The sequence below is a fragment of the Capsicum annuum genome, chromosome 6 (assembly GCF_002878395.1).
Source record: "Capsicum annuum cultivar UCD-10X-F1 chromosome 6, UCD10Xv1.1, whole genome shotgun sequence".
NCBI classification, from domain to species: domain Eukaryota; kingdom Viridiplantae; phylum Streptophyta; class Magnoliopsida; order Solanales; family Solanaceae; genus Capsicum; species Capsicum annuum.
In genome coordinates, this window is record NC_061116.1 from 226,707,124 (window position 1) to 226,733,757 (window position 26,634).

The window sequence follows — 26,634 nt, forward strand, 5'->3', positions numbered from 1 at the left end:
AAGGGAAAGAGTGGAAAACAATATAATTTTTATATGTTTTTTTCTCAATTATTTTCTTATTTATGCCTATATTAAAAAAACTAAGAAAAATCATTCATCTAGCTCTTTTAATTATATTAAATGTGCAATATTAAAAAGCCAAAAGGCCATCTCTTTAAATTCCTTCAATTTAAAACTCAATTTGTCTTTATTTCCATTATATTACTTCAGCAATGTTTTGTTGTCATAAGTAATACTTGCTCAGTTTCATTTTAATTGATCCTTATTGACTTGACACACTCCTTAAGAAGTTATTTAATAAAGACTTATTTTATTAAGATAACCCTATTAATTATGTATTGAAAATATAAATTTGGGTAAATACACTCTGTTTAATTATTTAATGTTGAGGGTAATATTAGAAGAACATAATAAAATCTTCTTGATTTCACCAAATGAACAACTAAATTAAAATAAATTTATTTAAAAAAAGGGTCAACTAAAACGAAAAGGAGGGAATAAATGCTTCATTTTGTAGTCGTATAAATAGAAATGTAAGACTCTGTGAAGATGATCACATGAGCCTTTCTAAGTTGTATGCATTTAATGCTAATTATTTCCTTCGTCTCAAATTACATATTTCAAACGGAGATGTCACATTCATTAAGAAAAATAATTAATAATATGTCTAGTTTATCATAATATCCTTATTAAATAATGTTTATATTTTAATTTTTTTAAAAAAAAATTAATGCAAAAGGTAAAACATGAAAAAAAAAATTCTCTCCTCTTGATTAATGAAAAAAGACAAATAAAATTAAAAAATTTGGACGGGTAACTTGGGACGGGGTGAGTATATTCATATTCTAGTTTGACTCAAAGAATAAGATGAAGGCTATTGAACGGTGATCGACTTGTCAAGTAAATATCGACGAGAATTTAAAAGATTGTACGTTTACTTCATATTTTTTTATTTTTTAACAATAAAGATTGCAATAATGATGTTGTATTATTTCCTTATTTTTATATGATCTCTTTGTATTTTGTATTTTACATGGATTTTAATTGACGAAAATTTATAATTTATTTTGATTTAAAATAATACCTATGACTTTATTCAAAATATGTTAACCCACAATCTTTTATAAGTGTGTGAGGCGCGAATAAATTTACTATCATACCAATAACGTAGAAGGTTTTTGCACTAAAAGATTTTATAGTCTTAGTCTTTATATTATTACAAGTATTCTAACCCGCAAATCCACATTATTAAAGATTTTTTATTTTTTCAAATTTTTACTTCTTGAGTTCTATTTTACTTCTTGTTTTCTTTTTTTTTTTTTAGTTGATCAATATGAACTTTCACAAATATCTTGCGTTATATTTTTTTTATTATGCCTATCAATATGAGAAAAATAGCAACTCATAGTACTTTTGTACAAGTGTTGCTCAACATAATTAATGGCCTAAAGCAAAATTTTAAAATATGGCTTTGAATTTTTTTTTTTACAAATCTATATTTATAGCTTTTTAAGGTGTAAATTATTGATAAATTGTTTTGTAGTTGATTTATCTGGAAAAAAAATCCTTTTCAATTAATGGTATGCTTAATTCATTTGATATCTCTTGAAATATTTTTTTTAAGATTAAGTAATATTTTTGAAATTTTATTTTTAAAAAACTTCTTTCAGCTAAGATAATTATATAGGATCAAGAAAAATATGCATTTGTAAAATAATAAAAAAAAATTATCTGATTGAAATACATTTTACCTTTCAACTTCTTCGATTTCACTGTAATCGCTGCTTTAATTCTTTTCACCCGATTAATCAAAATAATAAATAGAATGTATGGTTTCCTGAGTTACCTCTATTTATTATATGTTCTTTTTAGATTTGAGAGTATTAAAAGAAATTTTCTTAATATTGATTGTCAATTTTAATCTTGAATTTCTAAAGTGATATTTCTATTTAAGCTTAAGAGAAATTAAAATGTGGTGAAGAAAATAATAAGAAATACTTGGTATTTTCTAAAGAAAAAAATCTAAAAAATTACAAACCTATAATGCTTTAAAAAAAAATTAGGCCTCCAAAAATCGGAGGCCTAAAACACTTGCTTCGATGGCTTTACCTTGAAGCGGGCCTTGTTTTTGTAGAGTTTTAATATCTAAATTTTAATTTTGATGCTTCCTCCATCTCAAAGTAGCTGACATATTTATTAAATATAATTATCTCAAATAATATCTCAAAAGAGTATTAATTATTTTTTTTTTAAATTTATCTTTAACATTTATTATGCTAGAAATAAGAGGCACGAAGCTAGATAAAAATTTAAAATTTAAAATTAATAAAGAATCTAATTGTCAAATCACACTCCTAATTAATATTTCCTTAAGAATTATGCAAAATATAAACTTGTCAACTATTTTGTGACGAAAGAAGTATACTTTCTCCGTTTTGTATTAGTTGGCTCTTATAGACTTGATATATCCATTAAGAAATATATTTAGTAAGGATCTATTTTACCAAATTAGTCGTATTAATTATGTTTTGAAAATATAAATTGAAATATGTATAATTTATTTAGTCATTTAATGATAAAAGTATTATTAAAAGAATATATTAAAATTCTCTTGATTTTATCAATAAAACAACTAATTTAAAGCAAATATTTTTAAAAAAATGAACAAACAAAGAAAATATAATATATTAATCTAATATAACTTAACTTTATTAATTGATGAAATTACCTGTCGACAAGCGAATATAGCAAATATTGGAGCTAGAAATCTGAGGAGGAAACTTTTATGTTCATTAAGTTGCCAAATATTGTCGCTTTTTGAATTCATCTTCAACATTTCTAAATTTGTCTGTTTATGCAAGAGGACAAGATACTCCCTTCTCTCATATTATTTAGAATATACCCGTGCCCATAAATTATTCAAAATAATGGCCCACAATAATCAATAAACAATATCAAAGAAAGGTGAAAATAATTATTCAAGGACTATATATCTATTATCATACAAACTAATTTTTCTCTGGGAGAGGAAATTGATGTTAGACTAAAGTGGGGATAATTATAATTCAAAATGAAAGAAGAATACAATTTTTTAAATTATTTTTACTAGGTTAATCCTAACTAAAATTTTTATTTAAGTCCATGCCATGCAAAAACCAAAAGATATAGATATGCAAGAAAAAATAAAAAAAATAAAAAAAACGTGCAAGCCCTAGGCTACACAAAAAATAAGCAAAAGAAAAAGAAGAGAAATAGTGTGTCAAATCCGACTGACAGTCGTTGGTTGCAGATGATTTGCTGGAAAATAAGCAAAAGGAAAGAAGACAAATGGTCTCCTCCTACCATTAAATGTTTGCACAAAGAGGAATGACAGAGATTCTGCCATGTCATGGAAAGTTTCTCTACAACTTTTCTGGAAGAGGAAAGGCCAAATGATCCCAACACTATTTCAGATGTACATAGGGGAAAAGACATAAATACATGCCTTACAAACATAAACTCTTAAATTCCTCAACTTAGCTTTAAGTTTTAATTTATTAAAATTCATAACATCTTTTATCAATTAAATACAACAGAAAAGAAGGAATCGAAAAAAAAAAAGAAGCAAAAATCAAAATCAAGAAAAAAGAGAAAGAAATGATGGTAAAAAATAAAATAAGCGGTTATGACTTTTCTATCATTATTCATGGCTTGTACTTGACGTAACAATGTTTTTCAAAACAATATTAACAACAACAACATACTACTATATTCCTATCAAATGGGGTTTGGGGACCATACCACTATCTCAAAAGTGAGAGGTAGACAGGTAGTTTTCGATAGACCTCGACATATTTTTTGAAAATGCAAAAAAATATAATATAAAATATAATTACAAAGGAAAAAAGTGAAAAAAAAAAAAGGGAAGAAAAAGAAGAAAGAAAGAGAAGTAGACGCTAGAGACAGAAGAAAGAAAAAAAAAGTGAAAAAACGAAAAAACTTTTTTTAAAATTAATTAATTAGTTAAATTTCTTCACTTTAACAAAGTAAGATAATTATTTGCAGCATCGAATAATTAAAGAGTGACTATAACTTAAAAATTTGACTATTTGAAATACATGCTTGATCAAACATTTGATTTGGCCATTAATTGATTTTCAAAATGAACAAAACAACATAGTTAATAGCTACTATTATTTGTAGTTTTGTATAATCATAATTATTATATTGTTTTTTTTTAGAGGTTGACATAAATATGATATTACCCGTAAAAGTTACCATAAGGTTGGGATTATGGAAGTGTGAAATTAAGTTAGTAGCATAATGATTGAAGGGTAGTGGAGGATCTATATTAGTAGACATTTACACTAGCTAATTATTTTATACCAAAAACTAATCTAAGTCAAATACCTTGACATAAATTGGAACGAAGCCACTATATTTTTCTGTTGTTTATGAGTTTTCCAAATATACATAATTTCCTATCTCTAAACTTAATTTACAAACATGTTTGGCTTTGAGTTGCATTTTGACTAGTTGAGTTTATATTATTTGATCCCAGTGCTTTGAAGAGTCATTTCAAACTTAAACTGTATTGGCATTCTTGGATGAATACTTAAAAATGGATTGAAAATGACATTCTGGGCATTTGATCATAAGTAGCATGACATTTTCACTGCCATCATGGACCCAACTGTATTGGCATTCTGATATATATATATATAGAAGGCCTAACTCAAGCTAGAAGGAAATAAACAAATGAATACTTTGATAGTAATTCTAAACTGCGTTTGGTGATCGCTAAACAAATTAAAGCACGAGCCGTGCCTCTGAGACCATCTTCTGATCTTCAGAAGTGGCGTTAGAAACAGTCTTACTACTCCATCGGGAAGTCCTCTTGGTAGCAACAAGTGAATTACTCTCCTCATCATCAACTTCTTTCGATACTTCAAACTCAACCCCTTTAAGAACAGGGTGCAAATAAGCATCATGGAGATATTCTTTTAAGTTAAAGTTTGGTTCTGTAGTCCGTTCTACAGTATCCTTCACCACCGCGTCCTGCAGAGTGCATTGAATTGAAAACCTTATCCCGAGTTGACATACATTGATACTTTTCATAGTGGAATATATCAATGATAACCTTGTGCTAACATCATCCGAACAAGCGTTTATATACAGACTTAATACAATATTCCCAAACTAGTTTGGGACTGACACATTCTATAATTCTATTATTGGAGTGTCTTTGCTTAGAATATAGGAGTGTAAGAGGTAAAGAACACACTAACCTGCAATGGAAATTTGACAAAAATAGACTCAAATCTGCCCTTGCAAAAGTTATGGAACCAGATAGTCAAAATTGTAAGTACTATCAGCAATGGGGTTGATTGGGAAGCATCTTTGGTGCTCAAGAGACCGATTAATAGAAGTTGGGAGATTCCCAAACCTATAAGTATACGACGATTGACATCTGGCCAAAATGATGCACCACTCTCATACTTCTGATCGTACACATTAATGATCTAGCAATAAAGAACCAGTTTCAGAACCCGACAAATTGAAGGATACAGAATGTCGAGAAAGTGAAATGATGCATTTATTATATGTTCAAAAAGCAGTAGAAAAACATACCTGATGGCGGTAAACCATATAAGCAAATGCAAAGAATACAATGATGAAAGGCAGGAGTATTGGTGTGACCACTGAGTAGACGAGGCCTAGTAGGAAGTAGAGTTGTAAGCGAGGTTCTGATACAGAAAAGTTCAATGAACCAGGGTCCATTGCTTGCTCCCTGTCATGGTCCGTCTTTACTAGAAATGTATTTTTAATGTGAAACATGACTAAAGGAACCAATCTAAGGATCTCCGCAGCAATTCCAGCCCAGCCATCAACCATTATGAAGGTAATAAAAAAAGTAGCTTTCATGGGAAGAGTTACGCCAATGGTTTTTGGAATCCTGCAGTGCAAGCAAATATTAATAATTGCGTATATACGCGAGCATTGTTTTTGCTATGTATTTTAATCGTTTTTCCTTTACAAGCACTCCAAATAAGAGTGGTCGGCATGTTGTTAGATGAGGAACAGAACTCACTCTGTTGGAGACTGGTGGAGAAACCTCTCAAGCTGTTCAAATGCAGCACCAGTAATGATACTTCCAAAGAAGACATTGACAATGACAAACAAATGATATTTAGCTGCTGATCTTCTGTCCAAAGATGAAAGCGATGTAAAGCCTTCTATTTTTGACATGGTCATTAGAATCATAGGAAGAAGAATCAGAAATATCTTTAATACAATCCCAGGTAGAAAACCTTGCACGAAAGATTTGACCACATCCCTGCAGAACGAACTTCAGATATTAATTTGCAAAATGCAGTAAGTTCAACAAGTGCAAATATATTCAAAATAACCTCTAAGCATTGAGTCTATTCATTGCAATATAGAAGAAGTGACTCCATGAAAGATATAGGCAAGGTAGCAGCTACAAATTCCCACTAACATTGAAGGGAAACACCTACGTTACTAAATGAAACAACTTAGTTGTTTATGCGACTTCTTAACTTTGCAAGAAACTTTGCTGGTCAAACAGTGAAGCATATGAAGGAAATACATAGACAAATTACAAAATGAAGTCTTCTTCAAAGTTAAGCTCTTTTGGTCAACTTTAAAAGTAATATAGCATTGGTATAACATTCTCAATCTCCTCCAGTGTCTTCAGATGTTTTCTTAATCATCTATATATTAAACTACATACACACATATTGCAAATCTATCTGAGTTGGAAGGATCACATACATATCTATTAATGGCTTCAGGAATGGAAGAACCTTTCTGATACCATCAATGCTTGCAAATGCTTGAACGAATCCAATCGGGATCATAAAGAAGAAAGTAAGAAAGAATAAAGCAACAGCCATTAGCAGTCTCCGTACAGAGAGTTGAATATATGGTATTGAAAGATTATCCCAATAGACATCACGTGGTTCAGGAGCCCATTCTGTCAACCAAATGGTTGGGTTTCTTGATTGTTGTGTTTGAGCACATACAGCTGCTCCCCAACGAGAGTTAAACGAGACAAATGCTGCAGAAACGATTGCATTGGGATCACATATAACCTTTTCTCTTTCTTCAGCTTCCTAGATCAAAGCAAAAATCCAGTTACTGCAGTTCCATGAAAGATTTGCTATAATATCAGAGAACTGCTTTAATCTTTCTCTACTAGCAAAATTTTACCTTTTGCGCATCATATTAGCAATAGAAAGGTCAAACCAACAAAGTATAATGGGTTTTAGAAATAGAAGTCATTTGATTGCCAGTACATAAGTAACATGGTACTTGCTTTTACGTTGAATTTACGAGTCCTTGACAAGCATAGCAAGTTCTCAGAGAAAGCAAGTTTACTAGGTTGGCAAAGATGGAAATCCTGTCTCATTCAACATCAGCCACATGTAATGAAAATGTTTACATTCACCTCGCACAAGCTTCCATACCTTAGTTTCAGCCAGCATAATGACCAATATTACCAAAGGTTACCATAACTAATGGTCCGAGAAACTTACTTCTTCAGTCAACTTCTCAATTTCAGTCGTATAATAGTCGATGGCATCCACGGATTTTCCCCATAGGCCCCAAAATCCTGTCTATACATGACGGAATAAGAGATTCAGTTATGAGCAGAAACTCAATACACTTAACAAGAAGCAGAAACAGGAAAATTAAATTGAAACGGAGGATAATACCTTAATTTTTGGTTTCTTCTCAGGGTTCCTCTCATACCTGGTCTGGTAGTAAGTAAGCCAATTATGGGAACTCTTTTTCTTCTCCACCAATTCAGCAAGCTTATTGGCATTGTAAACAACCTAAAAGTGGCATCAATATAAGGTTCATCTGATGTAGTAACTGCATAATGCCGCGGTACATGAGAATGAAAAGGGTTCGACTCCTAAATATCCCATAATTACTCAGCCAGACAGAACAAACTTTTTTTTTCTTTTTGGATAAATGACATATAGAACAAACTTTGACTAAGTAATCTACAAATAAAGAGACACGATATGCCTTTGCCTGTCAGACACTTGAATACTTCAAACATAAATTTATAATACAATACAAACCTGATGTGAAAGATAATGATCTGAATGATTGACACGAAAGAAATGTTCAACGTGCTCGCTCACTGATTCATCAGGATCTGGTGGGACATTTCTAACAAGGACCTATGAGAAAATCAGTTCTGGTAATTAACTAAATATTGTATTTAGAAACACTCATAACATTTGCGGTCATTAAAATATGTGAACACCCACCGTGAACTGATCTGGCCTACGTTTTTTAGAGGCAAGAAAATGCAGTCTCATTGTTGATATTGTCTTGTATTCTTTGTACAGAATATAGAAGGTCCAAAATGTGTATACATAAGCCATCAAAACATGTGCCCAAAACCTGAAAGAAAAATGAGAAACGAAAAAACATCAAATTTTGTAAAAGAAAACATAATCTTTTCATTCTTTTGTAAACCTTTCTTATAATCTTCATGTAGAAACTATAGCTGATAGGTTATCATGGTTAGGTGTGGATATGGAAGGATAGATTGCAAATAAAGGCAGGTGTAGTTCCTCGGCCTGCTAGGGATACTTCAAATTATATTGGTAGATTTTTGAACCCTTCAGTATAGCAACTTATGAGTTTTTACAAACATGTTGATGATTTATGACGTGCATTTGTTCAACTATTGTCGAACATTTTCTACTAACAAACTCCTATAAAAATGGTTGGCGAGAAGCAAGTACTTTCTTATGACAACATCAAGCGGAGGTGCTAAATGCTAATACAAAAAGGAAACAAGCCAACCCTCACCTCTTTGATCCTGAAGGAATATTGGATATGGAAAGTTTATCAATATTAGAGAACGTTAGATCCTCAATGTGGTCTAATGTTTCCCCAGAAGTCCAATTAACAGGCACTAAAACCGCAAAAGAAAGTGCTGTGATAGGAACAAAGATCTTCAATCTGCATCAATAATTCAGGAGTTAGATCATATACCAGCAATTTCGTAAAACAAGTTTCCAGATAGAGCTCTTTTCGTCTAACCCAAACCTTGTGGGACTCACCCAAGAAGGTAAATACGTATATACACCGCAGAATCAAGACCAGCGTGACCTATAAGCTCTTGTTCTGGCATTTTTAGAGCTGCAGGCATCCAGTTCAAGAACCTAATGTACGTTCTGAAGTCTAAGTTGACAAATTTATTCACAAATGATCCAGAACTTCTAGGACTTGCTCGTATACCCTTCAAATACCATTTAGGGAAGTACACTCTGTCATTGATCGGCTGAAGCCGTACAATTGCAAAGGCCAAAAGGAAAACAAGTGCAGATATAAAGTTGATCACAGCTGAAACAGCTATATCTTGAACACTAGCCATGTCTCCCTTGAAGTGTTAACTGTTAGTTATCACCTGTTATTTGAGCAGGACTTTTCGAGAATATTTCTGAAAGAATTGACAGGTAAAAAATCAGCAAGTATAGATATTATCGACATTCTGCATATAAACTAAGAATACTGCTTTGCTTTTTTTCATAATTTTCATTCAGAAGACAAATCAAATCGACCTCCCCGTTCGAAGGGGTCAACATAAAATAATGCCAGAAATAGAACTGATAATAGTGGGTAAGCATAAAGTTCATTGACATTATGCATATGTGCAAAGGGGAATACTTTGTTCTCTTTCTTATTCCAGAAATGTTATAATGGGTGAAACCCCCTGGTTTACGCTGCTCCTGAACTATAACTTTCCGTTTTTTTTTTCTAAATAAGCACACATTAGCATCAGAAAACGGGGGAAAGATGAAGAACTATGGCTCAAAATATCACCTTTAGTAAAAATATTGAAGTAAGGAGGAACTAACCAGAAAAATGCCACATACAGAGACGCACACAATAAATCATCCTAAGAGAAAACTTGGCCTTTTTTGCATTCATAAGAGGTGAGAAGAAAGGAAAATTTTGGGTTAAGAAAAGGTTCACTTTGCTTAGAAAGAGAGGACATAGTAATAGTAATAGTAGAGTTTCTTAGCTGGATGGATTTGGTCGGCAACAACAACGGGGACGGCCGGCTTTTGGAGGAACCAAACCATCTATATATATATAAAAAATAAAAAATATATGCGTGTCATCACACTTATTTTGAATACCAAATCCTGTTAAATTTTGGTATCATGTCATATTCCTGAAATTAATATTTATAACGAGTTGATTGCTAAATTTTCTGGTTTACCGAATAAGCTTGTTACAAGTTGTTGAAATTTTTACGTGGTTAAACTCATTTTTATACGTAACAAAATCATGACTACTTGAAAATTAACATGTGTTACATTTTATACATGAGCATGATCAATAATAGTAGTCAATGAAATAAATTAGAGGTCAATGAAGATATATGTGGAGCGCTTGACTTGGGCACAACCGAATTTGTTTGCTAGTAGAGCTTGTTACCCGACAAGCAACTATTCGTGATCTTAATTAAACAATTTTATGTATTTGTCATTTGAACATAATTAAATTGTATAACACATATGTATTGTGTTACCCTTTTTTTTTATTTAATATAAAAGAATAAGAGTTAGAGAAGAAATTAAACTCTAAACCACAAAATAAAGTTCGACTTTTAAACTTCTCCTCAAATTCAAATTTTTTCTTTTGGACTTCTTATCTTGCAATTTTTCTTTACTCTTTCTAGAAATATAGATTGTATACACAGTTAATTGGCTACTAGTATTATCATTGAGATAATCTTTTAAGCTGGAACCAAATGACGCAATGAATTTTCTTAAAATAGCTGAAAATTAACCGAAAAAACTGAAAATTTTGATTCGATTAACATAACAAGCTGAACTACAAAAAATTTCAAGCCGAAAAAGAGCTGCCGGAAAAGCACGTCCTCCGGCGGCGCCATCAAGCTGTAAGCCCGTATTGCAAACCATTGAGAGACCCATTTATCATTATCTGATTCCCACCATGAAAATAATCGCCGCCGTCGAATCTCCGGTCAGTTTCCTCACTGCTATTTTCATCTTCATCTTCATCATCACCATCACCGTCCTTTTCTTCATCAGACGATAAAGGAACCAGCCAACAAGCTCCATATAAGTGTCCGTTCACACACACAAAGTACTCCAATCCAGTCTCCATCGAACCCAGCCGCCGAGCCGCACTTTTGGGTATGAGCTGCGCCGCCGTCATACTCCAAACCCGAGCTCGACAGAATGGACACTTAGCTCCTTCTTCAAGCTCCACCCTTCTTCGGATCAAACACGCCCTTGTCCTTGACTTCATAAATCCCCAAAATACCCCTCTGAATAGCCCCAAATCATCATTCCCAGTTGGATGCTCACACGGATCGCTCACGTACAGCAGATCACTTCTACATTTCTTCACCAAAAAACTCCGACCCGACGTTTTCGAAAACCGTGATGTTTTCACGAAGTGACCCGGTTCCGGTTCAACCACTTGGAAATGCCGGGTCGATTGGCATCCGTTGCAGAAAAACATCAATTTTGCCATCGCCTGCCATCCCCCGCCAATTCTACCGCTCGGAGCTCCATCAGTTAACGCCGTTATCATATGTGGAGCTCGATACACGCATAGCTCTCTCCATAAAATCCTTCTCGCCACTGCACGGAGTTTCCTATTGACCGACGCCGTTCGACAGAGCGTACGGATATCCCAATTCATTGACGCAAATACAAGGATCAGAATCCTCTCATTGTATATTCCAGAATCTCCTGACTCCGACGAATCTCCGTCCGAATTAACCCGCCGTCTTTGGCTCCGGTTGTCACTCATACTTACTGTTTTTCCGACGAGAATTTGGTTGTCTTCTGGAGAAATGGTTCTTTTGGGGAACTTAAACAAACGGCTCAGAGTAGATAAATTAACTGCTCATCATTGCCTCCCAATATAGAAAAATATAAGCTACGTGGTGCTCTTTCATTGGCTGATAGAGACCATGCGGATATGATATTGCTTCGGGTCAATCTAATCGTGTGGAAGCAAGCAAGGATCCAACGACACGTGTCCTTTCTTAAATATAAATGTTTTGTGGCTCGAAAATATCTTTAGTTAATACGTGGCAGTGATATGAATATTTGGATTTTAATATCTGTTTGTGACGCTTTCTACAAGCAGTGTGGTTACATGTGTGTCTTGATACAACAACTTACACGTATAACATTTTTGACTTGAAGTCCAAAATTTGTAATTCTGTATGGTAGGGAAGAAAGAGACAAATAGCATGTCCTATAAAAGATTTGGTACTATAAAAAACGGAACTTTGATATTTGTACTAATTTATCATTATCAGAAGATATTTCTCAAGTGCCTAAGATAGAGGTGCATGATTGATAAAAACGTGACAAGTGTTTTTGGTGAACACATATAGTATTGTTATGATTCTAACCTACCGTTTGCTGGGATGTATTAAAAAATTAATGTATGAATTGGTTTAATGTATATTAATAATATTTTATTTGGTATATTTTTTATTTTATATATAATTAATGCTTACATTATACTTTATTATGTATTATTAATAATTCAAAATTCATAAAATTAGTAATGCAATTGATCTAATGCATGCATTAGCATACTTAAAGATATTATTATTCCTAAAAAAAAAAATTCATATCCTTTTCAACATATATTGAGGGCATTATATAAAAAATAAATAAAATCTTTTTTAGAAATTATGTAATTCATATTATTTTTGATACATAGAATCAAACACTGCATAAGAAAAATACAAGTATTACTAATATAAACATAACTAATACAAGCATTAATAATATATCATACTTTACATTATTCTTATACACCCTACCAAACGACCCTAAGTTAATAGTATTAGTTTAAATTATTACCTAATATATATTGCGACCTAACATCAAAAGGGGCAAGAAATGGAACTATTGTGTATGCGAGAGATATTTTTGCCTCGGCCAATCTAATACTCTCTTCATTTCATTTTAATTGATCCTATTTTTAAAAATATTTATTTCAATTTAATTATTTCTTTGATGAAATTAAAAGAATTTTATTATGTTCTTCCAATATTACACTCAACATTAAATGATTAAATAAAGTATATTTACTCAAATTTATATTTTCAATACATAATTAATAGAATTATTTTAATAAAATAAGTCTTAAAAAATATGTCAAGTCAATAAGGGTTAATTAAAACGAAACGGAAGGACTAAGAGACCGGAGAGGAGATAATTTGTCTCAGGGCATTGTCAATTTAAAAATCACCAAATTTGTGCACCTAGCAATCTGTAAAAATAGCATGCACTGACCATTATTGGGTCCTCTCTTTGTAAATAAATAAATAGTCATTGTCATGTGTCGTGGAGTTTTTTTACAAATGAAATTTGATCTAATGAAATTGATTGAAAAGTGACTAATTATGTACCATACCCTAAGAATGATGACTTAATACAGCACAATCACAATGGTTGAGCTGGTAGAGACACATGTTGATATGTTGATATTGCAAAATCTACATAAATATTGATTTTATCTCCTAAGCTTGTTTTCTTCTTTCAAGTTTGAGTATGATTGTATTCTCGAAATGTGAGATACGAAATTTTTATTTTTTATTTGATATTTTTATCTTCATGTTTCATCGATATCAATCTAATATTTTTGAGCGTATTGTTTTTTAAGCCTAGTTTTATTCTCTTTGTTGAGTGATTGTAACATACTAGTTTCCGTGACAAAAATATAGCTAATGGTGACAATTAATTGTGGATTATCATTAAAACTCCTCTATATGACAACTAAAGCAATTACTGTACACAGTTTTTTCCTTTCTAAATTTCAATCTATCCGACATATTATGCTAGATAATGATTAAGAAAAAACTCATTGTCTTCTTAATCTTTTCATATGCTATCATACATGCTCGATAAGTAGAAATACATTTAATACTAATTAGAAACGAATTTATACTTTAGTAAGAAGTTCCTTCGCTAGTAATTAATTTGAGGTCTAATTGATCCTCATAGGCTCAATTTAAAGCTGTCAATATGGATCGGCCCAATCCATACGGGCTTTGAGTTTGACGGGTCAGGTCGGGCTGACCCATCAAAATATTGGGCCAAAAAACATCAAGCCCACACCATTACTCTATGGGCTGCGGGTCTCATGGGTCAGCCCACTTTTTTTTAAAAAATATTTTATAATTTAATTTTATAATATTAATAAACATAAATATTACCTAACAATATTACACAGTATTAATACTTGTTAATCAAGTCTTCAACACCCCTCAAAAAATACTCTTAATAGCAAAATTAAATAACTTTTGACATGATATCCTTTGAACCAAATAAAAATACTAATAAGCAATCTAAATAGTTGCATGTATTTGACTTACGGATCGACCCACGGTTAGCCCAACTCACATTGCTCAAGTCCCATGGACCACAGGTTTATTCGGACCGAGCTAAAAAAATCCTGTTCTTAAATGAATTGCAGAAACTGAAGCTCAACTCCATCAAATTACAGGACGGATCGGGTCGATCCAACGAGCCTAACCCATATTGACGGCTCTAGCTCAACTAGAAGGACTAAACGAAGAAATTGTCTTAAATTTGATATACTTTTTGATATAGAAATGCATCGCTTGCACCTTCACTAATAAGCCTCGTAAACACTCAAATATTTGTGCTACTTGAATCTACTTATTTCTAATGGCTCATCGTGTGGATGCATTGACTATAGTTAGCTTGAAAATATATCGTATGATAAATTATATATTCTTTTCGTTCATTTTATCTGTCTAGTTCGAATTTGACATGCTCGGTAAAAAAATAATAATTGACGTAATTATTTTGATGTTTAGTATTAAATCTTAGAAAATGATTTAAAAAATAAATAAATAATTATTATTAAGAGTAAAAACAGAAAAAAAAAATATATATTTTTTAATTTGACTTGTAAAATGGTCACCCAGATCCACTCTGCAGTCTGTCGGGGGCTGTTGGTCGATTTTCACTTAGATCCGGGCCTAGGTCCCGAGGCTAACAACCCCAGTCGTAGAGCCAGGGAATAAATTGAAAAATTGTATGTAAATTAACTGCGGTAAAGAAAGGAATCCAATTGCCAAGCTGTAGCTTGTGGACGACCTCAATTATCTGATCATGGAGGGAACCCTCCTTCATCTTTCTTAATTAATAAATTTCTGCAGGAAAAAACATTTCTATTTGTCTGAGTTGCCAGCAATCTCCCCTACTCTTTCCAACTATTTTTTAACCCATTGATGAGGTTCTGAGAGTAGGGGACAGGACACACATAATTCTACACCAGAGACCTATAAATTAAATCCACAATGGGTGCTTCTCCATCAGTCCTACAAAAATCAATCCACGAATTCACCGTCAAGGTTATATTTTTTTTTAACAAAATCATCTTATTCATTTTCTTCTCTTTGCTTTGCATTGTCATTATCCTATGTTGGATTTTTTCGTTTAGAAATAAATAAAATCTTTATGGTTGGATTGTTTCCAATTTACAGGACAGCAAAGCAAAGGAAGTAGACCTCAGCATTTACAATGGAAAAGTGCTTCTTGTCGTCAATGTCGCTTCCAAATGGTTTCCACTTCTCCTCTTTCTCTTCTTTTTCTTCATTTTCTTTATAGTTTTTTATGCAGGTTTCCAACTTTAAGCTTTATTGTGTGAACTGGTTAGTTATCTACGCATATATCACTATTTATGTGACACTTTCGGCTTCTGAAGATTCAAACTATGTGAATTCTGACCAACATTTTAAAATGGTACTTTTCTTCGTATTGACATGGGAAGAATTGCAACTTATTGTAGTTTTCGTATAATACCAGTTTTAAAATATTTAGTTGAATTAACTCTCGATAAGCGAAAAGTGTCACATCAATTGGGAGGGAGTATTATTCTTATGATATTACCTCCTTGGACATGTGACGATGGTGTGCGTGTTTTTCTGAAACAGTTCATTCACAAACTCGAACTACAGCCAGTTGACTGAACTCTACACCAAATACAAGGACAAAGGTAATCTATATGTTATTAAGTGTATACATCATTTGACCCTATTTATCTCTCAAAAGTCAAAATGTGTTCCTCATATTGGTACAATTAGTTACTGACCATACATGATGACATATTCGTATTAAATATGATACTCTTGGTTCATATTTGTACTCCCTGAAGTATTGTTGTGATTCTGCATACACGCCAATGTGTATATTTTAATTGAAATCAGGTTTCGAGGTCTTGGCCTTCCCCTGCAACCAATTCTTGAATCAAGAGCCTGGGACAAGTGAGGAAGCACAACAATTTGCTTGCACAAGATTCAAGGCAGAATATCCCATTTTCCAAAAGGTAAGATGACATGATAAAATTTGATAATCAAGGCCTTTTCTCCTAATGACATGGACGTAGTTATGGTTTCAATTGCACTGGCGCTCTTAGTGGTCTATTGGGTGACAGAAGCGGCTCACAATCTTTTGTATTTGATTCTGAAAACGAACACACATACAGAGCACACAAATCAACTAGAAGATAATACATATAAAACACCGAGCCTCGAAGTAGAATCAGGATGCTTGAAGCATATATGAAGGTTCTTTACAAACTTCAGCATTTAGCTCATTTGTGTGGACCTTGCTGCATTTTGAATCCAATTACTCCATTGTTTATGATTGCATCATTTCAGTTATTACTTCCTGTTCGTTGTCTACTTTTTGCCTTTGTTTAGAGTTTCGATAAGTAAGCCTTATCTCTGTTGCACCCACGGGTGTGGTGTGATGTTCGATGAAGAAAACGAAATCGGAACAACCATGCAGACCATAATAAATTGACTTTCGTGCAAAGCTGGACTCAACTCCACAAGAGACGGGGGTTTGAATCCCAGCAGAGGCGTAAAAGTTACATCATTTCATCCTATCTGCCTATTGAAGAATTACTTACATATACTGGTGGGAGGATATAGTTACCTAGTGGGATAGTCGAACTGCGTGTAAGTTGACCCATTTATCTGGTGAAACCACCTTACAGAGAGGATCTGATCTTCATCTGTGTCTAAACTTTTCCTAAGTAATCTTTTGTGTTTGTTGTCTACTTTTTTCCTTCTGTTCGTTTCTATACCATGTGACATTGGTTCTCTTTGAATCCTTTTTTATTGCCATATGGTCATCTTAGCATTCAGATATCAGTTAGTTCTCAGTATATGTTTTTAATTGTATTGGTGAGTGTTTCATTTGGACAAATAAATGATTGTTAGAGTTATATCCAACTGAAACTTTATCATTTTTTAGAGTAAAAATCTTGTTAAATGTCCAAAAAGCTGATCAAATGTATTGGGAAATATTCTCTCTCTTTCGTTTGGTATTGGGATATCAAACTTATCTGCTTTTTTCGTTCTTTCAATTTAAAAGCAACAATTCAAGTTTTTTCAATTGTGTGGTATCATTGAACACGTTTCTGCCCTTCTACCAGAAGTTGGAAGCAGCCATCCTTCTATATGACCTTTTTGCATTCCATGTATTAGTCAGTCTTGTATATCGAGATTTTGAAGAGTCTATCTACAGCTGGTTGTTGAGAATATCTTTTATTCTTTTATTGCAATTATTTTGACCTAATAATAAACTTGAAAGTTAAACTAGGTGCGAGTTAATGGTCCGGACACAGCACCTGTTTACCAATTCCTTAAATCAAGCAAAGGTGGTTTTCTCGGTTCAAGCATCAAATGGAATTTCACCAAGTTTCTGATTGATAAGGAAGGAAAAGTTATCCAGCGTTACGGCTCCACTACTTCACCATTGGCAATTGAGGTTGGCCTCTCTTTCTCCTCTCTCTCTCTCTCTCTCTGTCTCTGTGTGTGTGTGTGGCAGCAAACACAGAAGTTGATATCGTTTTTACTTGCCCTCGTTTTTACTTGCCCTTTGCCTCTTCATCTTAAATCTTTTAATACAGAGGTGAGGAATTATTTTGAGATAACTGCATCTTAACAATTCTCCAGAAGGATGGCAAAAAACCTATGTCCTCTATGGTTGTTTCCTACAACAACATCAACAACAACAACGTTGGCCGGTGTAATCCCGCGAGTGGGATCTAGGGAGGGTGATGTGTACGCAGACCTTACCCCGACCTTGTGAAGGATCAACACTTTAGCTTCCTACGATCCTTCCTGCAAGTCTTTCTTCTATTCTAATTAATGGCCATGATTGGTTGAACAAGATAATTTTGTGGACAAACATGTCCAAAGCATCTCCTTAGTTTTACTTGATCTCATGGTAAATACACCTATCCAAGATCTCCCTTTATATCCCACCAGACAGAAGTTTCTCACAAGGGTTCCTTTTCTTTTTCAGTAAGAAAACATATCTTTTCCTGATCTCCATTACAAGAAATACTTCAGAATCTATCTGTTGCCGGACAGCAGAAATTAAAAATTTTGTCCTCAAAGGTGGTTGTGGAAGAAAAGTAGGAGATGAAGAGAGATGTGCATGAGCTGATGATGCCGGCTTTCAAGAATAATACCATTTGGCTTGAGGATATGCCAAAGTCTGAAAAGGCAGATTTTTAGGGTGTGTTTTGGTGTTTAGAAATACATCTTTATTTTGCTCTCTCTCTCTCTCTCCAACGGCTCTCTCTCTTTCTCCCTACCCTCTCTCTCTCGCTCGCCCTGTCCCCGGCCCCCGGCGCCGTCGCCGACCGTCGGCGCCGACCCGACCCGACCTCCGGTCCCCAACGCCGACCTTCGGCGCCGCTCTAACGGCCCTCTCTCTCACTAACGGCTCTTTCTCTCTCTCTCTCTCTCTCCATACCCTCTCTCCCTCACTCTCGCCCTGATCCCCGGCCCCCGTCGCCGTCGCCGACCTTCGGCGCCGACCCGACCCGACCGCCGGCCCCGACCTCCGGTCCCCGTCGCCGCTCCCCGCCACCCTCCGTCGCCGACCCCCGTCGCCGCTCCCCGCCCCCCCCCGTCGCCGACCTCCGAGCCAAGCCGTTCCCCCCCCCCTCCCCCCCGCTGTTCATACCCCCCCCGGCGGGGTACACCAGCCCTCCCCCCACCTCGGCCTCCAGCCAGCCGCCGCCCGGTCTCCAGCCGCCAACTCGGTCTCCAACAGCCGAAGCTCGGTCTTCAGCCGCAGCTCCATCTCAGCACCGGAATCCCCCGGAAGCCGGTCAATACTGGTATTGGTTTCCGGCTTGGTCTACAAGCGTAATCCGGTGACTTCTAACCTTTGTTATTTCGTTATTTCATGTTTCATTTTATTTCATTATTTCATATTTCATTCTTCGTATTATGCTAGTAGTAGCCCCTGTACCTTGACTTGCGTGGGATTTGTGGATATTGTCTGTTGTTGCTGTTGCTGTGGTCGTTTCTTGCACTGCTTTGGATTGGGTTATCGGCTGGGAATCTGTATTTGGGGTTGTGGGTGTTGAGTATAGTTTTGTTTCGGGAGTAGTTCTTTGAATTTGTGTGAGCCTTGTATTTCTTGCTGCTGCTTTGATACTATCATCGTGTATATCTTTATATTTTCTCATACTTCCGTGTAGTTGTGGCTGTGGGCGGTAATGGGCGGATAGGGTCATGTCCGAGGGGGTTGGGGCGTGGGGCCGTGGTGCGGGCGGGGGATGAGGAGAGGGCGGGAGTGGGAGGGAGGCCAAGGTTTGGCCGCGGGGGGTAGTAGAGGGCGTGTGGATAGTGACGGTATGCTGAGGGTTGGGTCTTGGAATATAGGGACCCTTCAGGGTAAGTCCATAGAGCTTGTGAAGATTCTTAGGGAGAGGAGGATCAACATTGCGTGTGTTCAAGAGACCAAGTGGGTAGGGTCTAAGGCCAGGGAGGTGGATGGTTACAAGCTGTGGTACTCTGGGAGCGAAAGGCGTAGGAATGGAATTGGCATCTTAGTAGATGAAGAGCTTAGAGGTCAGGTAGTAGAGGTGAAGAGGATCAACGATAGGTTGATGACTATTAAGTTGGTCATTCGGGGGTTTACCCTGACCGTGTGTAGTGCTTATGCGCCGCAAGTGGGATCGGAGGGGAGGAGAAGATGTGGTTTTGGGATGCTTTGGAGAACGTGGTGAGAGGCGTGCTTAGTTCGGAGAAGATTGTTGTAGCAGGGGATTTCAACGGGCACATCGGGGCGTTATCGGGAGGCTTTGGTGATGTGCATGGTGGTTTTGGTTTTGGGGAGAGAAATGAAGAAGGGGCAACCCTATTGGAGTTTGCGAGGTCCTTTGGGCTGGTGGTGGTGAACTCGGGCTTCCCGAAGAAGGACGAGCACTTGATCACCTTTCGAAGCGCGATAACCAGGACCCAGATTGACTTTTTGTTGCTTAGGAAAGGGGATAGGGCGTTGTGTAAGGACTGTAAAGTCATCCCGAGTGAGAATCTTTCGACCCAGCATAGGCTTTTGGTTATGGATTTGGGTATAAAGAAGAATAGAAAGAGGAGGAGTAAGGAGTGTAGACCTAGAATTAAGTGGGGCGGCCTGACGCCAGTGAATGCGTGGGAGATAGGGGAAAGGTTGGCGGGAATGGGGGTGTGGGAGTGTAGGGGGGACGTGGATAGTATGTCGGACAGGGCGGCAAGGTGCATCAGGGAGAATGCAAGTGAGGTGTTGGGTGTTTCTAGGGGCCGGGCCGGGCACCATCGGGGGGATTGGTGGTGGAATGAAGAGGTGGAGAAGAAAGTGGGGACCAAGAAAGGGGCGTATGCTAAGTTGGTGGAGAGTAAGGACGAAGAGGAGAAGCGGGTAAACAGGAAAGAGTACAAGCTAGCGAGGAAGGAGGCTAAGTCAGCAGTCACGGCAGCTAAGACGGCCGTTTTTGAGAGTTTATATGCAGGGTTACAGGGGAAAGAAGGGGAGAAAAAGTTGTTTAGACTCGCTAAGGCTAGGTAGAGGAAGGGTCGTGACCTCGATCAGGTGAGGTGCATTAAGGGGGAGGACGGTAGAGTGTTGGTGGAGAACGGCCACATTAAGAGTAGATGGCAGTCGTACTTTCATAGGCTCTTGAATGACGAAGGGGATAGAGCTATTATGTTAGGGGAACTGGAGCACTCGGAGGAGTGTCGGGATTTTAGCTATTGTAGACGTTTTAAGGTAGAAGAGGTTAGACAGGCTGTTCGCAGGATGCGAAGGGGTAGGGCGACGGCGCCGGATGAGATATCGGTGGAGTTTTGGAAGTTCGTTGGAGAGGCTGGTGTAAGGTGGTTGACTGGATTGTTTAATGAAATCTTCAGGACGACAAAGATGTCCGAGGCTTGGAGGTGGAGTACTATGATCCCTCTCTATAAGAATAAGGGGGACATTCAGAGTTGCAATAATTATAGGGGGATTAAGTTATTGAGTCACTCTATGAAGATCTGGGAGAGAGTGGTCGAGGTGAGGCTGAGACGGATAGTGTCTGTTTCGAAAAACCAGTTTGGATTTATGCCCGGCCGCTCGACGACGGAGGCAATCCACCTGGTACGGAGGTTGGTGGAACAATATAGGGAAAGGAAGAAGGATCTGCACATGGTGTTTATCGACCTGGAGAAGGCTTACGACAAAGTCCCCAGCGAGGTGCTTTGGAGATGCTTGGAGGTGAGTGGAGTATCGCTGGCATATATCAGAGCAATTAAGGATATGTATGATGGGGCGAAAACCCAGGTGAGGACGGCGGGAGGAGACTCAGAGCATTTCACTGTTCTGACAGGATTGCATCAGGGATCTACTCTTAGTCCCTTTTTGTTTGCGTTGGTGATGGATGTGTTGACGCGGTGTATTCAAGGGGAGGTGCCGTGGTGTATGCTTTTTGCAGACGATGTAGTTCTGATAGATGAGACTCGAGGGGGTGTGAATGACAAATTAGAGGTGTGGAGGCAAACTCTTGAGTCTAAAGGGTTCAGGGTGAGCAGAAGCAAGACAGAGTATGTGGAATGCAAGTTTAATGACGTGAGGCGGGAGAATGAGGTAGTAGTGAAACTAGAAGTACAGGAGGTATGTAAGAGGGATAATTTCAAGTATCTTGGGTCCGTGATCCAGAGTAACGGTGAGATTGACGAGGATGTCTCGCACCGTATTGGGGCGGGATGGATGAAGTGGAAGCTCGCGTCGGGGGTGCTGTGTGATAAGAAGGTGCCGCCCAAGCTTAAAGGCAAATTCTACAGGGTGGTAGTCCGTCCGGCCTTGTTGTATGGAGCGGAGTGTTGGCTAGTTAAGAACTCCCACATCCAAAAAATGAAGGTGGCAGAAATGCGGATGTTGCACTGGATGTGTGAGCTGACTAGAGGGGATAGAGTTCGGAATGAGACTATTCGGGAGAAGGTTGGTGTGACTTCAGTGGAGTGCAAGATGCGGGAAGCCCGATTGAGATGGTTTGGACACGTGAAGAGGAGGGACATGGATGCCCCGGTCTGTAGGTGTGAGAGGCTAGCGTTGGATGGTTTTAGGCGGGGTAGGGGTAGGCCGAAGAAGTACTGGGGTGAGGTGATTAGGCGGGACATGGAGCAGTTACAGCTCACCGAGGACATGACCCTAGATAGGAAGGTCTGGAGGACGCGAATTAGGGCAGAGGACTAGGGCCAGTTTGGGTCGCTAGTGTAGGGAATTACTTGGTGGGGGTTTTATTCCTGCTATGATTCCGTGTTCCGTGTTCCATGTTTTATTACGAATCTGTGTGCTTCCTCTGCTTTCCTCTGTTTTATATTACTTATGGGGGCCGTATTTATGTTATGTAATCCGCTTCTGTGCTTTACTATGTGTTTGTGTGGTATCTCGTGCCTTGAGCCGGGGGTCTATCGGAAACAGCCTTTCTACTTTCTTAGAGGTAAAGGTATGGACTGCGTATATCTTACCCCCCAGACCCCACTAGGTGGGAATACACTGGGTTTGTTGTTGTTGATGTTGTTGTTGTTTTGGTGTTTAGAAAAGAATAAAGAGCACCAAAGGTTAAAAACTTTAGTATATGGAATGGAAAGCTATGCATCTCTTGTTTGCCATCACGAATGTCTTCGTCCTGGGATCATCTTCGTCCTGGGATCATGATTTACAGATGTATAAGGAGGCCTAATCTTATCAACATTTGCATGTGATTTTCATTTCTACAAAGTAGTAGAAAACATGCCTTGACTTATTTTTTGATAAGCAAGATCGATCTCCATTATTCTTGTGCTAATGGAATATTAGATTTTCTGAAAGCTATTTTCTGTTAATGACTCCAAATCAAGAAGCTAATTCAGTGTCCTTTTACGATATTCATGTGCATACTGAGGTAGTTTTCCCTTGTATTTACCTGCAGGCCGATATCCAAAAAGCACTAGGGGAGGTGTGAGACGCTATATCAAGTTCAGACAGTTGTTGATGAACATAGTTACATAAACAAAAAAAGAGCATGGAGATTTCTTGCATATTCTGTTTATTCAACCTACATGTGCTCTTGCACAGAATTTCAGTTTCTGTGTTTCTCCTCCCTCCCTATCCCTATCTCCTCAATGTAATTTATAATATATTGAATAGTGTGTGAATATATATATATATATATATATATATATATATATATATATATATATTCTTTGTCTTTGTTTCATGGTTAAAAAATATAACTTACACTATGTTGTTGATTCTTAGGCACATTCATGGTGAGAACCTCTCATAGTTGCTGCTAATATTGCGTCAGATGTGTAGCTTGCAGTTTAAACTGTTCAAATATAACACTACTAATAACTGAAAATATTCAAATGATCGGTTACAAAAAAATGGTCAGAAGAGTATTATTATATAGTGAAGTAATATATCATATAACCAAGCGTAGTACAATTGAGTCATCATACGGCGTTTAAACTTTTAGGAGGTTAAATTCTACATCCCCTCCTAAAAATCTTTACTTATTGTCTATTAAGTATTAACGTAGTCGTAAGAGTCCGCCAAACTCCCTGGCACATGGCGTTTTTTATTATAGAAAAACATAATCCTCTGGACGTACTTAAGGTAATGAGTGTGGTGAAGTCTGATCATTTTGGAACCTATAGGCGGAACTACAGGTGAAAGTGACACTGCAAGCTGAATGAGGGACGGTAATGTACTGATGGAGAGGCCTAGAAAGGAACGTAGGCAAACGAGCCAATAAGGAACAGACGCATTCGCTATCCACAGCTTTCATCCACCTGCAACATTCGTCTTCTGCAGGAGTAGTTTCTTGATACCCAAGGCTTGAAGGAGATGATAGTAGTGATGAGTGCGCGAGCGTAAGTGCTGGTGGAGCTGGTGGAGTTGGTGGAGCAGGTGGAGTTGGTGGAGCTGGTGGAGCTGGTGGAGCAGGTGGAGATGGTGGAGGCAAAGGGGTATATGGCAAATTTTGACATGCATGGTTCACGAGTGTAAATTGGGAGAGACAAAGTGGACGAGGGACAATAGAAGGATTAGGCGCAAATTGACTGTTTGATCCTCCTAGGTGAATTATTACTAGGAGTAACAAAGTTGAAACCATTCCTTGGATCATGTTCATTTTGCTTATGCTTCCTTCTTGTGTTTGTTCACTAATAGCAATAAATGTCCAGCATTAATCGTATGTTAGTCTTATATAATGACAAGGTTGCATTCATAATCTTTACATGTTCTCTCATTGTTAGGTACTATTTCTTTTTTCTGGTTTAGCAAGCAAGTAAAGAGGATTAAAGCGGGGTGAGTACAACTCATTCTTTTTATGTTAACAACGCTTCTTCTAATCAGCTAACCATAAATTAATTAGTGGGTACAAGAAACAATCGACACAACTAAAAACATCCTAACTGGACAAATTGATCAGTGAAAGTGCAAATTGAATATGTTTTACACTTATCAAGTTTAACATGTTTTAAGTTTTGTGCAACATATATCATGTAAAAGTCTTTTACACAATTAAAGTTGCATGGTAATTGCGAATAATATCTTTCTTCGCAAATATCAGTTTTAATACATACATATCTATTAAACCTTAACAGAATTCTTGATTTCAAGGTTGTATATCTAGATTACACTTTTACATGTATAGTTAAACCCAGTGCCCGAAATTAAAGCTGACATACAGCAGCAAAATAACGAAATAAGATGTATGATTAAGGTAGAAATTATTTATTATTAATGCATCTCCCAAAACTGTCGAAGTCACTGGCCTACAATTATCAGATGTATAAATTCATGCCCAACTTGCTTGCTTATTGTCTTTTTTTCTTATCTAATATATATACATATATATATATATATATATATAGCTAGTAATTAATAAGATGCAGCTACCATATCTGATATTGCTCTATTAATTTCTACCACAATTCCTATAATTTTCATACAAGAATTTAGTCACAATTTTTTTTGCTCAGTCCAACTACAATATTCTTCCATATTTCTTCCGCCATCACTTCCTCTTTTATCAATATGAATTGTGTTGCATCCATTCCATCTACATTCCATCCATTAACATTTATCAAACGGTTTATATTCTCGATCCAACTGTTGTTGCATTGCTAATAATTTTCGGTTATTAATCTTAACTTGGTTAATGGCTTCTTCAAGTATCTTAACACGTGTCTCCTCGACGATGGACTTTGATAGTTCTGCCTGAATGGGACACCAGTGGCTTTCCTTACGCCTTCGGAGTAGTCCCATTTTTTACAGTTGAACATGATGAGATTTGTGGTCAAATGAAACACTGGTTTATCAAGAATACGCAAGAAAAGCACTTCGAATTGTTGATTAATCGTCAGAGATGGCTTAGAACCAATAGTTCATTATCTAATGGATCTTTCCGTTCTAATACTCTATCCGAGAGTTATCAGTTTTTATCAAATTTGTTCCTATCTAACGGAACGCTCTTGGATCAAATGACAAAGACATTGTTGAGAAAAAGATGGCTTTCCCCGAATGAAATGCAAATTGGATTCATGTAACAGGAGAAAGATTTCCCATTTCTTAGCCGGAAAGAGATGTGGTCATGAAAGAGGGATTAAGCGGAACAGAATTGACTAGAGAGTCGTGGAAACGCTTCTTTCTTCCATATTTTGGACCTTAGCTCCATGGAAGAATATTTTAGCAGTTAAGGAAGAATTTCAATCGTCAGATCAAAAGACTATGTATGGATGGTATGAACTGCCTAAACAAGAATTCTTGAACAACAAACGACCATTTCAGATATTCACGATCAAGAAGTACTGGATTCTCTTTCGGATAGGTCCTGAAAGGAGAAAGAAGGTTGGAATGTCAACAGGCGTCTATTATATTGAATTTACCCGATAGTCCCTATTTTGGGAACGTTCAGTGCCAAAGTCACTGAATGTGTAAGTCGCCAATCCCTGGACTATGTAATGTACTTTATATACTCGGGGGGTGGGTGCAGGGTGGACGATTTTAAAGCGGACTCCCCATTCATTAGATAGAGAAGATCACCAAGATTTCGCGATCCGCTGCCGAATTTATTCCAATTCAGAATGCTCATTGAATGAACATTCTCAATATTATGCCTTGAAGAGGACTCGAACCTCCACGCTCTTTAGCACGAGATTTTGAGTCTTGCGTGTCTACCATTTCACCACCAAGGCATCTTAAAAGTGAATCGTATTCCATGAATATGATATCTATCTAGTGTGATGTA

General features: G+C 36.7%; 4 protein-coding genes across 4 annotated transcripts; 1 reads left to right on the plus strand and 3 right to left on the minus strand.

The window, feature by feature from the left end:
• Positions 1–4,582: 4,582 nt before the first annotated feature.
• LOC107875253 (CSC1-like protein At4g02900) lies at positions 4,583–10,132 on the minus strand. Its single transcript, XM_016721886.2, has 12 exons — positions 9,888–10,132; positions 9,090–9,469; positions 8,836–8,988; positions 8,286–8,421; positions 8,094–8,195; positions 7,719–7,838; positions 7,539–7,619; positions 6,775–7,115; positions 6,071–6,316; positions 5,611–5,935; positions 5,268–5,501; positions 4,583–5,037 (listed from the first exon to the last, which is right to left on the minus strand). Exons 2-12 carry the CDS (start codon positions 9,401–9,403, stop codon positions 4,789–4,791), a joined length of 2,301 nt encoding a protein of 766 aa, XP_016577372.2. The 5' UTR covers positions 9,404–9,469; positions 9,888–10,132; the 3' UTR covers positions 4,583–4,788.
• A 691-nt stretch (positions 10,133–10,823) lies between these two features.
• LOC107874550 (EID1-like F-box protein 3) lies at positions 10,824–11,968 on the minus strand. Its single transcript, XM_016721315.2, has one exon. The coding sequence runs from the start codon at positions 11,821–11,823 to the stop codon at positions 10,933–10,935; it is 891 nt and encodes a 296-aa protein (XP_016576801.2). The 5' UTR covers positions 11,824–11,968; the 3' UTR covers positions 10,824–10,932.
• Positions 11,969–15,000: 3,032 nt separating this feature from the next.
• On the plus strand, positions 15,001–23,671 carry LOC107875254 (probable glutathione peroxidase 5). The gene is made up of 6 exons (XM_016721887.2): positions 15,001–15,421; positions 15,554–15,630; positions 16,004–16,065; positions 16,277–16,395; positions 17,679–17,846; positions 23,308–23,671. Exons 1-6 carry the CDS (start codon positions 15,368–15,370, stop codon positions 23,338–23,340), a joined length of 513 nt encoding a protein of 170 aa, XP_016577373.2. The 5' UTR covers positions 15,001–15,367; the 3' UTR covers positions 23,341–23,671.
• An 83-nt stretch (positions 23,672–23,754) lies between these two features.
• On the minus strand, positions 23,755–24,556 carry LOC107874551 (type IV secretion system protein virB10-like). The gene has a single exon (XM_016721316.2). The coding sequence runs from the start codon at positions 24,511–24,513 to the stop codon at positions 23,992–23,994; it is 522 nt and encodes a 173-aa protein (XP_016576802.2). The 5' UTR covers positions 24,514–24,556; the 3' UTR covers positions 23,755–23,991.
• Between the last annotated feature and the right edge of the window lie 2,078 nt (positions 24,557–26,634).

Coding starts and splice junctions, on each gene's coding strand:
- LOC107875254 (XM_016721887.2), top strand. CDS start 15,368: ATGGGTGCTTCTCCATCAGTCCTACAAAAATCAATCCACGAATTCACC. Junction 15,631..16,003: donor GTCAATGTCGCTTCCAAATG/GTTTCCACTTCT, acceptor TTTCTGAAACAG/TTCATTCACAAACTCGAACT. Junction 16,066..16,276: donor CACCAAATACAAGGACAAAG/GTAATCTATATG, acceptor AATTGAAATCAG/GTTTCGAGGTCTTGGCCTTC.
- LOC107874550 (XM_016721315.2), bottom strand. CDS start 11,823: ATGAGTGACAACCGGAGCCAAAGACGGCGGGTTAATTCGGACGGAGAT.
- LOC107874551 (XM_016721316.2), bottom strand. CDS start 24,513: ATGAACATGATCCAAGGAATGGTTTCAACTTTGTTACTCCTAGTAATA.
- LOC107875253 (XM_016721886.2), bottom strand. CDS start 9,403: ATGGCTAGTGTTCAAGATATAGCTGTTTCAGCTGTGATCAACTTTATA. Junction 7,839..8,093: donor ATCATTATCTTTCACATCAG/GTTTGTATTGTA, acceptor TGCCACTTTTAG/GTTGTTTACAATGCCAATAA. Junction 7,116..7,538: donor TTGAGAAGTTGACTGAAGAA/GTAAGTTTCTCG, acceptor GCTTTGATCTAG/GAAGCTGAAGAAAGAGAAAA.